At 35.8% G+C, this 16475-nt stretch overlaps 1 protein-coding gene across 1 annotated transcript in view; it reads right to left on the bottom strand.

Moving 5' to 3' along the window:
* The window catches only part of Cdc23 (cell division cycle protein 23), a 184285-nt gene extending 168415 nt beyond the window's left edge, over positions 1-15870 (bottom strand). The window contains exons 1-2 of the mRNA XM_090392433.1: positions 15758-15870; positions 9150-9240 (exon numbers count right to left, since the gene is read on the bottom strand). Of these exons, the coding sequence (XP_090248559.1) occupies positions 9150-9240; positions 15758-15858 (192 nt within the window). The 5' untranslated portion in view covers positions 15859-15870. The remainder of the gene's footprint in view (positions 1-9149; positions 9241-15757) is intronic.
* Between the last annotated feature and the right edge of the window lie 605 nt (positions 15871-16475).

The raw sequence follows: 16475 nt of genomic DNA, 5'->3' as shown, positions 1-16475 counted from the left end.
TCAAATTGATTGTACTGGATTGCAGGAAATTGATGAGGCTAGAAACTTGGGGATAATAGTGGAGAGAAAGTTGAAGTTCAGAGGACATATTACAAAAGTTGGTAAATAGCTCAAAGGATTACTTGAATGTTGAAAAACATGCTAACAAATAAAGACAGAGGAAATTATTATCCCTCTTTATAAGACAATGATTTGGTTGCAAGATTACTGTGTATAGATTTGGTCCCCTGTGTTTTTTGGGGATCAGGAGGTGATGGAGAGGATTCAGAGTCGAATTCCTAAGCTGGTGATGGTTGAAGATATATATGTTGTGTGTGTGCCAAAGTTTAGATGATAGGCAGAAAAGAGTAGACATACTAGAAACTCATGTTATTAAAGGGGTTGTATAAGATCAACACAAAGGAAATTTTTCAGTACATGACAAATAGACAGAGATAACTAAATGTCACCCTGGAAGTAGTGTAGCAGCGTGGTTAGTAAGGGTGTGCAGAACTAAATTTTTTTGCTTTGAGAGTGGCGAGTGAGTTGAATGGATTGCCAGAATTAATTGTGAGTGCCCTCACAAGGAATGAATTTAAAGAGAGGTAGGACAGGTATTATGTGTATATTAAGGTTAATGTGGATCTCCCGTTATGAGTCTTGAGTCCATGGAGATACCTGTATAATAATAATGTTATCTCACAACATATTCAAAATGCTTATCCACAAAATACAGGTGTGTAAAATTGCTAATAACAGGTCAGTCACATTAGTCACATTTTTAAGTAATAAGTAATGAAGGCAAATATTCTAAACACTAAATATTTTATTCTTATTACTATGCAGGCTCTTCAGTGAGTGGAATACTCATCGAGGGATGTCATCTTAAAGGTCACACAATGCCTATATACCTATCATGAAAACATTCTAAGTATCTCATTCCACACACTGACCACATGCCAAGAGAAGACCTTATATGCTTCCTAACCACATCCTTACTCAGCTTTCAGTGGCACTACACTGGTCACCTTCCTCCACTTACAAGACACATCAACACATTACTCTGATTCCTCTCATTCAGCCACCCTTCTGGCCATGTCCCAAGCCCATTTTGCACACTCATTACTCTGAGTTTGTATAACAATTTCCAGGGATTCTGTGTAGCCCTGTAGAAGTAATATTAGAAAGACTGTTCTAAGTGTGATTGTAATCGCTAATTAGAACTTTTCTATGCCTTTTTATAGCCAGTTCCTGAATTAGCTGATTTTCAGCATGGGCATGTACTTAGAATTTTAACCCTTCAACTTGAGAAAGCTGACAGGAACTTAAAGCTGTATAACTGAGAGGACACCTCCACATAGCCTTTAAAGGAATATGGAGAACCGACCAGGGCTTCTGACCTAATGTCCAATCCTCACTTTCTCAGGGTGCACCCCGTTGGGTATCTACCTGGATACTGAACGAATGAGGATGGGCTGGCAATTTGGGATTTAGCCGACTAAATTGTATTCTTACTGACTTAAACCAATATACAAAAGGATGGTATAACATGACAAAATTTCATGCTGGCTGGGGTGTCGCCCGGTTAAACAAGGCCCCCGTTGTTTTCGCCAGGGAAAACAGTGAAAAGTCAGCTACTGGAACAAATCTGAAAGCACAACCCAACTCAACATCACCAGAGTTAAAGATCGGTACTATCAACATAAAAAGCCTGAATGGCAAAGAAATGAAGCTAGCTGAGGAATTAGATAAGTACCAGATTGACATAATAGGGGTGACGGAAACAAAAAAGACAAAAACTGGTGAGATATTTCTGAGCAATAAATACAAAATGTTATATTCATGCAATGACAATCAAGGAAAAGAAGGGGGTAGCCATAGTATTCAACACTAAATACGAGGCTAATCTTCTTGAATGGCAGACAGTCTCAAGTAGAGTGATGTGAGCAAATATCAGAATGGGGAACTGTACAATGAGACTTATTTGTGCCTATGGTCCCACAGAAGATTCTACTAAGGTAGAAGTGGAGGAATTTTTTCATGTTTTAGAAAAAGCAACTGACACAATGAAAAAGGAAAAGATGGTCCTGGTCGGGGATCTAAATAGCAGAGTAGGAAGTGATTGTCAGACATAGAAAAATATTTTAGGAAAATTTGGAGAAAAGAGCAAAGCTAATAATAATGGCAAATATCTGTTGGATTTCTGCTTAGGACATGGACTGGTTATTACTAACATCATGTTCCAACATAAAAATGTGCACAAATTCTGTACAAATTCACATGGAGAAAAGAGGCAAGGAATAAGAAAAGTCTCATTGACTTTTCTATGTTATTGTTGATAGTGATGTTTTCTCCCTGGTGCAGGACACCAGAGCGTACAGAGGATATAAAATTGGAAGCAATCACTATTTAGTCTTGAGCAGGATAAAATTGAATTTCATATTGAAAAGAAGAACATGTAAGAAAGTTTTAAAGCAAATAAAAGTTGAGCAGCTCTCAGATGTGAACTGTAGACTAAAATACACAAAGATTATCGAAGAAAAAATGAAAGAGTTTGAGAACAGGAACCAAACCTTGGAGATTCTGTGGTAAACCTTGAAGAAAACCCTGATTGATTCAGCCAGAGAGGCATGTGGTGAGGTTGTCTGCAAGGATAGGAAAATCAGAACTCCATTGTGGACGCGAAGTTAAAGAGGCAGTGAAGGAAAAGAAGAAAGCATATCAAACGTTTCTGGCAAATAAGTCAGTTTGTGCTCTTAGAGAATACAGAGACAAATGTAAGAAAGCTAAACACTGTGTAAAACAACCTAACAAGTCATGGGAGGACTTTGGCAAGAATATAGAAAATAAATATCAAGAAGGTGGCAAAATATTCTGGAGGTTGTTGAAGAAGCTTAAAAATGGAGGAAAGAGTGCTGTAAAAGGAGTTAGAGATGATAAAGGTGACATGAAAATAGGAGAAAATGATATCCTTGAAGTATGGAGTAATTACTTCAAAAAATTGCTAAATGAAACAAGCAGTGATAGCACAGTGGAAAAAAACACTCAACAGGCATACAGTCAGGAATACATATCCATACTTGAAGTACAAAAAGCCATCAAAGACTTGAAATGTGGAGAGGTAGCAGGAGTAGATGATATTCGACCAGAAATGCTGAAGTATGGTGGTATAAAAGTCTTACAGTGGCTGCAGTACATAGTTCAGAAGGCCTGGACAGAAGGACAAATTCCTGATGATTGGAGTAGAGCTCAAATAGTACCCATATATAAAAAGGGAAATAAAACTGAATGTGAGAATTATAGAGGTATATCCTTACTGAGTGTTCCAGGTATATGCCTACTGAGTGATTTATGCCAGTATATTTGAGAAACGATTGAGAAGAATTGTGGAAGAAAAGCTTCATGAAGAACAAGCTGGATTCAGATCAAATAGAGGCTGTCAGGATCAGATCTTCACTTTACTACAAATAGTTGAGAAAGCACGAGAATATAACAAAAATCTGTATTTAAGTTTTGTCGATCTGGAAAAGGCATACAACAAGGTGCCAAGAGACATCTATTCAATACACTACAGTTATATGGTGTCGATGGGCATTGTATCAAGCAATACTTACTCTTTATTTGAGTTGCAAGTCAGCAGTTAGAATTGAAGGAAATACAGGAAGATGGTTTAATGTTAAATCTGGTGTGAGATAAGCATGTACATTATCCCCTCTGTTATTCATTATCTATATGGATCACATTATTAAGGAAAGTGGTATTAAACATGATATCAGAATTGGAGATGTTAATGTCAGCTCTTTGCTTTATGCAGACGATGTTACACTTCTAAATAAATCTGCTACAAGTTTCAGAGATTCCCTGACTAAATTGAATAACTGTTGTAATAGATATGGTATGAAGGTCAGCAATAAAAAGACAAAGACAATGAAAATAGGTAGAATCGTTGAAAATGTCAACTGCATTGTTAACGGAGAACCTGTGGAACAAGTAAAACATTTCAGCTACTTAGGCACAATTTTTAGTGCAGATGGTAAATTAAATATGGAAATAGACAACAGAATCAACAAGGCTGGTGTGGTAGGAAGTCAATTGAATAAATTCATATGGAATAAGAGAGAAATTAGTCTGAACTATAAATTAGCTGTATACAAGACAGTGTTCAAACCAGTTTTAACTTATGGATCTGAGAGCTGGGGCAGAATAGGATGAAGTCTTTGATGATCAAAGACTAGAGACAGCAGATATGAGAGTCCTGAGAAAGATTAGAGGTGTGAACAGATGGCATCAATGGCAACATATCATATTAAAAATGAGGATATTAGGAAAGAACTTGACATTGTCAGCATCCAGGAATGCGTTAGCAGAGCTAAGCTCAGGTGGTATGGTCACTTAAACAGAATGGGCGAGGAAAGAATAGCAAAACAAGTGTTCTCTGCCAGGTTGACATGAAAATGACCCAGAGGACAAGATATAGTTGGATTGATACGGTACAAAGTGCCTTAGACCACAGAAATATAAGATCTGATAGTTTTGGAGTCTTGACAAGTAACAGACTGATTTGGAGGAAAATTGTGGATAGGAAGTTAGTAATGATGTAAATTTTTCATGTAGTACTATCATATCCTGTACACCCTTTGAGGGTACATGTCATTAATTTGATGATGATGATGACGACTACTACAAAGCTGGATACCGTACTATCTTTCGTGGATGTCATTGGATCACTAATAGTCTTGGGCAAATTATCAGCAATGGATAAGAGTGAAGAATGACCTATCTTTCCCATCCATCCCTTAGGACAGATTGAGCCCCCCCCCCCTTAATGAGGGTCTTACAGTGAATTAATGCAACTAGTTTGTCACTCCTCTGCTGCATCCACTAAGGGTGGGGGCTGACTGATTCATGAATGTAATCTATGTTCACTGGGATGGTTTGCCTGTTCTGGGAGATAAAAAACCTGATTCACTGACAGGAATTGAACCAGGTCTTTCTAACCAAAGGGCTTTTTTTTGTCTATATCGCCTGAGCTATGGAGGTGCTACAGAAGATTGACCACTGATTTATATATATATATATATATATATATATACACACAGTCTAAAACAGTCTCACCTACTCTCTTTGGGAATTCAAGGGATTAACAGATGACACAATGTCGAATATCTTGGCAAAATGCTGAACTACTGTAGCATGTCCATTTCCTTTATTCAATCATGCAGTTGCTCACAATCAGTTATAGACCATTATCTCTGGAGGTCATTAAGGGGCTAGAGTGGATAATTAGAATTTTCATTCGGAGGTGGATACATAGTGCTTGATCTTCTATAGAGGTATGGTGTGTTGAACAAGTTTAATTGTTCATCATGGCACTGTTGTGTTGTAAACAAATTCAAAAGCAAAACCAACCTTTAATGAGGATGAAGTCCTCTGTGTAAGATTCAAGTGTTATCTACTCACCTAAGGCATGCAATTCCTTATTAGCCTCTCAGCAACTTAGGACCATTCCAGAAACAATGACTGATTGTTTCAGTCCAATTTCCACCCCCATTTTAATTGAATTATCTGGTCCTCCTTTACTACTTCCTATGCACTGCTGTTTCAAGCTGCCTTCTCAGTCTATCATAATTACCTGCTTTGTAGTTCAACATATAAACTTTTTTTTATTAAAAGTTTTCATGATATGTATCTTTTCCAACTTAAAACTGCATATTCCCATAATAGATCCAACATTCTTCCACCACAAGTCCTTTCCATATTTTGGATTTTACTGCTGAATTTTGCAAAGGCACTTGATATGACAGGGAACTATTATGCAACCTGCATGCAACAAATGAGGATGGATATAAAATTGGCGATATGGATAAAAAGGTGGCTGATGGACAGATATCAAAAAGTAGTATGTGGAGGAGTAGAATCCAGATGACTAGTGGTGTGCATTTGTACATAAATGACATAGGAAATAATATGAATGGAGATATTCAGTTATTTGATGATGATGCAAAGCTGGGTAAAATAGTTAATCAGGATGATGTAGAGCTTGCAGGATGATTTAAATAAGCTGCAGTATGGAAAAAACATAATGAATGTCAATTTAATGTGTAAAATTATGCATTTGGGATACAAAGATTACAAGCTGTGTACCACAATGAGGGAATACTTCAGGAAATCAATGAAGTTGGGGATTTTGGGATAGTAGTAGTAGTAGTGTAGATAGAGACAGTTGAAGTTTAGAGGGCACATTGCTAAAGTAGCCAAGATAGCTTATACTGGTTATTGAAGAACACACTAACAAGCAGAGATAAGGGAGTTATTATTCCATATTTTATAAAAACTTGATATGACCACATCCAGATTACTGTTCTGAGGTCTGGTCTCCTGCATTTCTTGGGGATGAGGAAGCGGTGGAGAGGATCCAGAAGCAAATGACCAAGATGGTAAGTGGAATGCCCCTATGAGGAGAGATTGAGGATTTTTGTGGATTGCAGAAGTTGGATGATAGAAAATAAAAAAAGGGGGGGGATATGATAGAAACATTTAAGTTACTTAAAGGATTTAATGCAGGAGAAATATTTCAGCACTTGGCTAGAGGGGATAAAACAAGAGGTTATCCCTGGAGGTTGGGTAAAAGTGTGATTAGAAAGGGTGCGAGGACTAGACATTTTACTTGAAGAGTGATGAGTTGGCTAATGGAATGAAATGGGATGAGTTGCCTAATGATCCTGACCTATATCAGCATCCAACAAAGTATTTTTTTCTGTTAAATGGTGCCTCACATCAAAGTACTTCTAATCAGCACCTGTGTTACTCATACTACCACCTCCACCTCTTTTAATTTGATTTAATTAAAAAAGTAGAGGAATTAAATCTTGGATTTAATTCCTCTGCAGTCACTAACAATACACATTCCTGCCTTTCTGATCCCATCCTCCCTAGAGCATTGATCTAATTCATGCTATTAACTTTTAGTCCCTTTTATTAGTGCTAAAACTGATTTCTTTTATTCCTAATGATTCTTGGCATTAATGAACATACATCATAAGATACCATAGTGATATGTATTTGAGCAACTCTTAAAACCTGACTAGCTCAAACAAGCAGCATAGGTTAATTCATCAACCAAATTCCTTAGCCCACTTCAAAAAAATAAGCTTAGATACATACATCAGTGCACAGCTCTCTGCTTCAGCTCACTCATATCATACCTCAGCAACAGGCTCAACTAACAACGTAAAGTCTTTTGCTTTTCTTTTTTCACTTTAATCAACAACTCTTTAATATTTTGCTCATACTATACTAATTTCCTTTCAAGTTATTTGTTCAGCCCAATATAATTGTATTTTCCACTTGTTCTAACTGCTTGCATATATCAGTCATGCCACAAATCTTTGCTCCTGGAAAATAAACTTTCACTGTTCTCATGTAGTAGATTTCCTAAACACAGAATCACCATACATTATAAAAACTTTCACTTTTTTCTTACCTTCCCCCTCCCCTCTTGTATTCTGTTTCCTTTCTTAACTTTTTGATATTTACTATAATAAATTTAGTTTAATCCTTTATCCAAGTGTGAGCAAACAAAGTTTGTGCCTGAAAGTATCTTCAGGACTGGAGTAAGGTAGTACAACACTGGGCAACTCATTGCAAAGGTGGAGCAAGCTAACATCACTCCTATCTCAGTATCTCCCATAATACAAAACACATCTCCTTGCAGATATGTATAATGTTACGCATTAAGGGAAGGGCCACTACCCAGACTAGTTTCGCCCTTTATTGAAGTCTCCTCAGTGGCAGCCAGGCCCAAGTGGAGATACCAGGCAGAAGCATTAGCAAGGTCATCTCTACCTATAGGAGTTGCCAAACGGCATGCCACCTTTTTATTAAATTACTCTGGATTTAGAGAAAGATGTTGAAAGTTTATTTTTCACTTGGTTAGACTATAATAAATTTAGTTTAATCCTTTATCCAAGTGTGAGTAAACAAAGCTTGCACCTGAAAGTATCTTCAGGACTAGAGTAAGGTAGTACAACACCGGGCAACTCGTTGCAAAGGTGGAGCAAGCTAACATATCTGCAAGGAAATGTTTTGCATTATGGGAGATACTGAGATAGGAGTGATGTTAGCTTGCTCCACCTTTGGAACGAGTTGTCCGGTATTGTACTACCTTACCCCCAGTCCTGAAGATACTTTCAGGTGCAAACTTTGTTTGCTTACACTTGATATTTAGTATGTGCTTTTCCAGTCCATTTTTTGTGATAATCAAAACATTATGATTTACATTTCTCTTTTAATGGGCTCATAACTAAAAAGTAAACATTAAAAACCCTGTGAATATTTAACAATGTTGATATATATATATATATATATATATATATATATATATATTTACCATTTAATTCCTTTACACACCATGTAAATGCTTTTTAGTTTGCAAGTCACTGAATATGGTGAAACTGCAAACACTGTATTTTGATATGTTGTTCAGAACATGACGTTAGCAGTTTTATTCCTCTGGTGAAAAAGTAAAAATGCTCCTAATACTTTTCCTCCATACATGCACAGAGTTATGTACCATGATGAACATAACATCTGACTCTCTTCTCTTGGGTTAAGGATAGGAAAGTAGTTAAGAAAAATCAGATAATGTTATAATGGAATAAGAAAAATCATCAACAGAAATAACATCACAGCAAAAGTTGAAAGGCAGAACTAAGCCCTTCTTTGTCAAAAGTTGAAACAACAGTTGGCAAAAGATTGGATATTATGCAACTTAATGTGGTATTGTTGTTGTTCTTCCAGAAAAAAAAAAGAGCAGCATTTCCTTAAGGCCTAGAGTCATAGCACCTGAGGAGTATTTTACAAGATACATTAAGGGCCAAAGGTCTGAGATAGTGTACAAAATAAAATTACAGAAAATAGCACTGATTCTATAGGAATGTTTCACATTTCACTGAGTAAAAATGGCATGTTATAGCCAAAGGTCGCATGTCTGTCACAAACAGGTATTTCAAAATATGTATTATTAAATACACTCCAGAATTTTAATGCTTGACAACCTAACCTAATCTTTTAATTATTTATGGTGGCACAACTCAGATGTCGAACATTTGGAATGTGCATAAAAATGTGCACATTTTTATGCTAATAAAAAAAAGAAGTGAAGTCCTTACCTCACTTTGCTGAAGAATATACGAATTTTCATTTGATAAATGCGGAGCATCTGGTTTGATATGGGATAAGGCACAAGCAAGTTCACCAGCCCTGGAGGGGGAAAAAACAAAAACATATATATATATATATATTTATATATATAGTGGAATTATAAAAACCAATATGTATAAACAGAATATATAATTTTGGAATGGTAATTTCACCCCAAGTATTTATTTGCTTCTCTTTCCATCCTCATTAGCCACTGACTGGAAGGTCAATTTTTTTTTTTTTTCCTGTTAAAAACATTGGTATAGGCTGTAATATATGTGAAATGTGCATATTCTCAGCCGATTTGTCCATTTTGTAGGAAGCAAAAAAAAATACTATTAAAAAAATAAAAATAAGAAATAAGCCACCAAAGACATAAATGGACAAAATGATATTGCAAATAATAATCATTTTCATAAATGACTTTTTTTAAGCTACCTTAACAATATCATATTATTGCATGCATTCAATTTTATGAATTTCTGTTTCAATTTAGCAATCACCCCCCCAACAAAGGTAAAAATAAAAACAATCACCTTGAAGAGTTTCTTTAAACAAATGTCAAAAAAGATGATCAGAATTAGTGTTGAATAAATGAATAAAAAATTATAAGTTTCTATATATAGATATATTAAAAAGTTTATTCAGATTTCAAATACAATCCAGTTCCACAAGAAAATGTTAATGTCAAAATTTATGTCACATTTTAAAAATATGACTGATAACTAACTAAATCATAGATAGTTGCAAACAAGAATTATGCATGTGCATTCATCCCAATCTAATCAAAGTTGTCAAAAAGGTAACAATCCAACAAAAAAAAAGCTCAGCATATTTTATGTTTTATGGCATGTAAAATTTGAGTCAATGATTCATGTTTAAAATTTACCTAGTCTAGCCATAAATAATATTACAACTCACTTTGCTGAAGAATATATGAATTCTCATTTGATAAATGCAGAGTATCTGGTTTGATATGGGATAAGGCTCACAAATGAACAGTGCATAAACCTTTGATCTACCAGTAAATCATTTAAGTTTCAGCACATACAAACCACATGTACAGCATGCATATTATTATTATTCGTGAAACCTCCAAGGAGTCCGAAGACTCATCGCAGGAGGATACCTACAACTGTCCCAACCACTACACCGAACCTCTACCACGAATCATCTCCATCAACAGCATCTACCGCCCACCGTGCATATAGCAGCACTCAATGTTCAAAATGTCCTCCTTTTGCCTTCACATACCCAAAGTTTGTAAGGCCATATATTGATGGTGGCATGCACAACATCCAATGGAAATGCTGCCACTTCATTCCAAATCCACCTTCACAATGCTGGATGTCATTTTTCCTAATAACATGAAAGAAAATCTCAAAATGTTTTATAAGTTATAATTTCGTTATGTAAACAGAGAGCAGAAACCTCTATAATCTATGAAGATGAAAGATAGCATCTGAATAGAAAAATGCATGTTAAATTTGAGGCCAACTTATTTCTGCATCATAGTAGTGGTTTCTATACTGTTTTGTCTTCTCATCAGTCTGTGATAATTCAGTAACAATTCCAAACCAAGAATAGGAGCAGTATGAATCAATTCACAGCCAGTTTCAACAAATATAGGCTGAGAAGATGACACTAAATACAACAAAATTACATGATGATCACAGTAATCAACATTAAAGTACACATTTCATACTGCAAATAACAGTATGTCATCAGTGTGTAGAAACAAACAGGAATACAAGATACATACAACAATCGGTTTCCCAATTAAAAATGGAGCTAGAAATTAATATTAATATTAATAAATAATAATAAAACTATTTTCTATGTTTACAAAAAATGAGAATCTCCCAATGTTTTGGGGAGGAGGGAGAGAGAGAGAGAGAGAGAAAGAAAGACAATTGTTCTGATTCAGGTTAAGGTTCATGTAGAAGGGCTTCACAACTTTCTTTGAAAACATATTCATATTTAAAACTGCTTCTATGGAGAATACAAGCTTCATCCCAAAGGATACTGTGCTTAGTGTCAATACTATGCTGTGTCAGACCACACTTTCGAGGCTTCACATGTTCAATGTGGTACTGATGTGCATTAATTCTTTTTCCACATAACAGCCTGTCTGCCCAAAGTGTCAAATTACATTCACAATAAATTTGGTAAACAGCTAAAAATAGAGGCAACAGTTTGTCTTTTGTAGATGGTAACTGATGAGAAATTTTGTTGGTAAGAAAATATGTGGGAATAAGGTGATACCTTTTCAAAATTCTACCAATAGGATCAGAGATACCAAAAGTAAGGGATTGGAATCCTATGGCCTGTTGAACAATTCTAAGGTTTTGGAACATAAGAGTCAATTATCAGCTGGATGTGATGAGTGTTATAACCATTCAATTCCATTAAAGTTTTGATAGAAGTTCTTGTTGTAAGCTTGAGAGAGGGGGAGCACACATTATGTGCTCTATGAATTAATGACTTGATAAATACCAATTTTTTCAGAGGTGTGATAAGTAGACTTCTGATGAATGTATTACCTGCAAGTAAAGGTAGGTTTCCAATAAACACTAGTTGACAAAGTACTGAAAAGCAGGATGTTGACAAAATAGTATGGTAAACTACCAGCATTTTCTTTCTCCATGGTGAAATGAATGCATTGATGAAGGCTACTGATCCGATGTAGGAAAGTAAAAAAGTTCATTTTCAGAATGAGACCAAATAGCAAAAACATCGACATAATGAAACCAAAGAATAAATGGATGAGAAGAGGGCATCTTCCAGATGGTTCAAAAAATAGATTCCAAAGAAGACTGTGGGCTATCCATGGCAGTGCCTTCAATCTGTTTATAGATCTTGTTTTTCCAGCAGAAATATTTTGATTGTATAACACATACAAAAATCTTCACAACTTCAGGAGAGAAATCATCATACATTAACTAATAGCATAAAGATCAGATACTAATTACTGAAAACTTAGAATTATGAAATTTATGGATGAATTCCTACACACTAATCATATTTTAGATTTTAATTCTTGCTAGAGGTCTACCTACTACAACAAGAAAATTTTGCCCATATTCTTCACACCAATAAACTTTCTTTTACTAATTCATAATAGGAAAGTATATTCTGTATTGCGAGGATTAATAAACAAAATACAGTAAATGATATCTTACCTGGACACTTTTGGTGGCAGCAAATATCACTACCTGGAGTGAATTACCAGCCAGCATGGCTGGCGGAGTGGTCAGCATATCCGCTCTCCAGCCAAAAGGCTGCAGGTTCGAATCCTGCCGTGGGTATGGATGTTTGTGATTGTCTATGGAAATACTACTGGTGGTGGTGGGCAGTAGATGGCATTGGTGTAATTGCAGTTGGTTGTTGGTGGAGACAGAAAGCTGTAAAATAGGTGCCCTCCCTAGATGAGTCCTTGGAGTCCCTGGAGATATCATGTAATAATAATAATAAATCACCACCATTTATCAATGGCCTGATGTGGCTTGAAAAAGATTCCTTTATTGGTCTCAAGAGTAGGGTTTTCCAGGGAATTATTATTACGTGACACCTCCAAATGTAGAGTAGAGACAAAGAGTTGTAGAGTAGGTACCCTCCCTCAATGAGTCCAAAGACTCGTTGAGGGAGGGCACCTACTCTACAACTCTTTGTCTCCACCAACAACAGCAAACCACAACTACTGTCATCATCTACACCAATGCCATCTACTGTCTACCACTAATGCTAATATTTTCACAGACAATCACAAACATCCAAGCCCATAGCGGGATTCAAACCCACAGTCTTTTGGTTGGAGAGCGAATATGCTACCCACTTGAACAACTAGGCCAGCATTCTAACCTTTAATCCGCATATACGTTACTAATGTAATATAGGTTTAACCTTTCGTGAGTGGATTCACATAAAAAAAATATAATAAAAAAAAACACTTAAAATCTTCCTTGTACCACAACTAGTCATATTAATGATGAGCAAGTGGCTGCTGGTGCATTCCTCATATTAGCTATCTTTACACATATAAAATGGAAAAAGATTAAAAAATTATCTGACAATTTGATAGAAGTGTAGTTAAATTTCTGGCACTCTTGGCAAATTCATAGCTATGCCCCTCACCTCCCCCGTTTTTAATGTTACAATTTCAGTACTTGGTAAAAAGCAAAAAAAAAAAATACCCTGTTACTGGGAGCTTTGGAAACTACCCCAATGCTATAGCATTCTTATACTATTGATTTGATAAGACTTTAAGTAATGTCAAGGTAACACTTGTGATGATCGTAGAGTATACTTTTACTTAATTACTAGATAATCTAGTGATGACATAAAAGTAGACTTCAATAATTTCTTCATCAAAAAGACTCAATATATCTTGAAATGATTATCAACAAGTCATAATGCACACACTCTACAAAACATGAATGAGGTCCAGTGTAAGGAGCAATATAGTTCATTAAGGTTCATATATTCTGTAGTTTAGAGGTGTGTATGAATGGAGCAACCTGCCTAAGTTGCTATTACTTATTTAGTATACATATATGTAGAGAGAGAATAAAAGTATTCTTGATATTGTTGAACAGAAAGCTTTAAATGTCAAAGGAGGTAGGGATTCAGTCAGGACTGAATGGAAAGAGTGTGCTAACTTTTTTATTTATTTATATTTTATGAGAATCTCACCCATGGAAGGTTATAAACTTATAATCCACTAATAGTGATGGTAGATAATCCAAAAACCCTACTTTAGAGACCAAACATCAAACCACTTCACCAATAAGCAGGGTTATGGTCTCACAATATGAATAAAAATTGTCTACTACTTAATGCCATTGAAGCCATAGCAGAATTCAAACCCAGAGCTTGTTGTTTGCAGTGGAAATGCTATCCACTTCAACTAAATAAGAAAAAAAAAGTGAGAGGAGGCATAAAAATAGGGCTATTAACGAGAAATGAAAAACAATATTCACTTGATTGGAAATGGTATCTTTTTTTTTTTTTTTTTACAATATATATATCATACAACTATGTATATGTGTGTGTGTGTATATATGTATATATATACATACACACACACACATAATTATATATATATATATAATTATACAACTATGTGTATATGATGATGAACAGCCTATTTTTCTACCCACTGCAGGGTGAAGGCTTCTCCCATTGTGGGAGGTTTGGATCTATGACTCCCATGGTGACCCAGTCCATATTGGATGAGTGTACTTATACTTTGGTGAATGAATGAATGAATGAATGTATGAAGGTGGAAGACAATCACAAATATCCATGCCTATGCAGGATTCAAACCTGCAGCCTGTTGGCTGAAGAACGGATACGCTAACCACTCAGACAACTAAACCTGCAGGTGTATGTGTATACACACAGTTGTATAATGAGAAAGTGTAATATATTCAGTGATGTAACCACCATAACATGAAATTCAGCAATATGAAGATCCTGAGAGCTCATTAGCATTGTGTAATTAAAGTGTAATGATATCTTAATTATTCCACCAATTGATTGTGGTAAGAAGACTACAAAATAATAGCTATGCCATTGCAACAACATAAAGCAATGTTTGTATGTATTTATTATTGTTAACGGGCACCTCCATGGAGACAAAACACTCATCACCAAAGGCCCACAGCATAATTTACAATATACCTGTCATACCATCCACAATCCAATCGGAATTTCATCATGGGAGGCAGAAACTACCCAGTATTCACACAGTATCTATCATACCTCTCCTTAAAGAAATTCAGTGACAAAGAACTAACTGCAGGCAATCCATTCCACTCATTCAACACCCTGGTAACAAAAAAAATCTAGATCTCATTCTTTCTAACTAAAGGTTTATTCAACTTCCAATCATGACTTCTTGTTCTATCCCCACCTGTCATATAGTGAATAATTTCTTCCCCTTCCATTCTATAAAACCCTTTCAGTAACTTGAATGTTTCTATCATGTCTATTCTCTTCCTTCTATCTGCCATTTTTTGTAACCCAAAAACCTCTCTCTCTTTACAGGGAACATTCCGCAGGCCGGCAAAAATCTTAGTTACCCGCCTCTGAATCCTATCGACCACCTCCATATCACCAAGAAATCCAGGCGACCAAATCGGAGCACAATAACCCAGATGGGGCCGTATCAGTGACTTATAAAGAGGAACAATGACTTTTTTTTGTCCGTACTACTCAACGTATTTTTGAGCATCCAGGTGATCTGAACTGTTTTCGGCAAGTAAAGTACGAACTAACGTTCCCAGCAATATACACATCGGTATACATTTGGTGTTACAGTAAGTTTTAGTTGTGTTTATTGTTTTTTCATTCTTCTCTACCTTTCTTTCCACTTTTTATGTTTCCCTATTCTTTGAGCCCATCAAATGCGACCAGTGGTATCCGTTAAACCATAACCAAACATAAATAAATAGCTTCCCCCCCCCCCACTCTTTTTGTCAAAAGCACGTGGTCTCTAAAACTCAACAAACAATGACAGCAAATGAAAAGCAACATTTCACGCATTGGAACAGATTAAAGCATATCACCTACATACCACTTGGCACTTTGTCTTAAGCTTCGCTCAAAACATTCGTGACGAAGCTTTAGTAAATCAGCTTTAACTGCCTTCAAATCCCAACTTGAAACAGTCGCCATTTTATCTTTGAGTACTTGCCACGGGAGGTCGTATCACACAGTCAAAAAATGTATTAGATAGAGGCTTGAACATTAATTTAATAGCACATTTTTTCTAAGAAGAAATTTGACCTGAGGAATCACCATATATAAATAACGTTCACAGAATTTCTTATAAATACTAAATAAATAACCTAAAGAGAGTAGGAAGAACGTATTTCAGCATCGAAAAATAGCTCATAATCGTGGCTAACCATGCTTTGAACAGTGGTTAAATTCTAAACGAATAAGTTCAAGGGGCCCTATACAAAATAACGAATTGTATTTATATACCTTTGGATACTATCCAGGGAAGCTCCAAACCTCTTCGTCCCTTTCATCACGCGTTCGTAATCAGGGAACTGTCGATATTGACTTTATATATACATTAAAAACTGTAAACAATTGTTGAATAATAACAATAATGTAGGCATAATTATCATAAAGGGAGAAAAGTCACAAAACAGAAAAATGTTCCTACAAAATAACCAATTGTACATATTCACCTTTGAATGCGATCCACTGGTCGAGTGTCCAGCATGTTAGCAACTCTTTCCTTTCGTTCAGCGTATTGATATTATCGCATTGCAACTGATGGG

The sequence above is a fragment of the Typopeltis vanoorti genome, chromosome 5, assembly GCF_054136105.1.
Source record: "Typopeltis vanoorti isolate ZY-2024b chromosome 5, IOZ_Tvanoo_1.0, whole genome shotgun sequence".
Classification (NCBI taxonomy): Eukaryota; Metazoa; Arthropoda; class Arachnida; order Uropygi; family Thelyphonidae; genus Typopeltis; species Typopeltis vanoorti.
The sequence above is the reverse complement of the archived record's forward strand: the minus strand, read 5'-3'. Positions and strand labels throughout refer to the sequence as shown.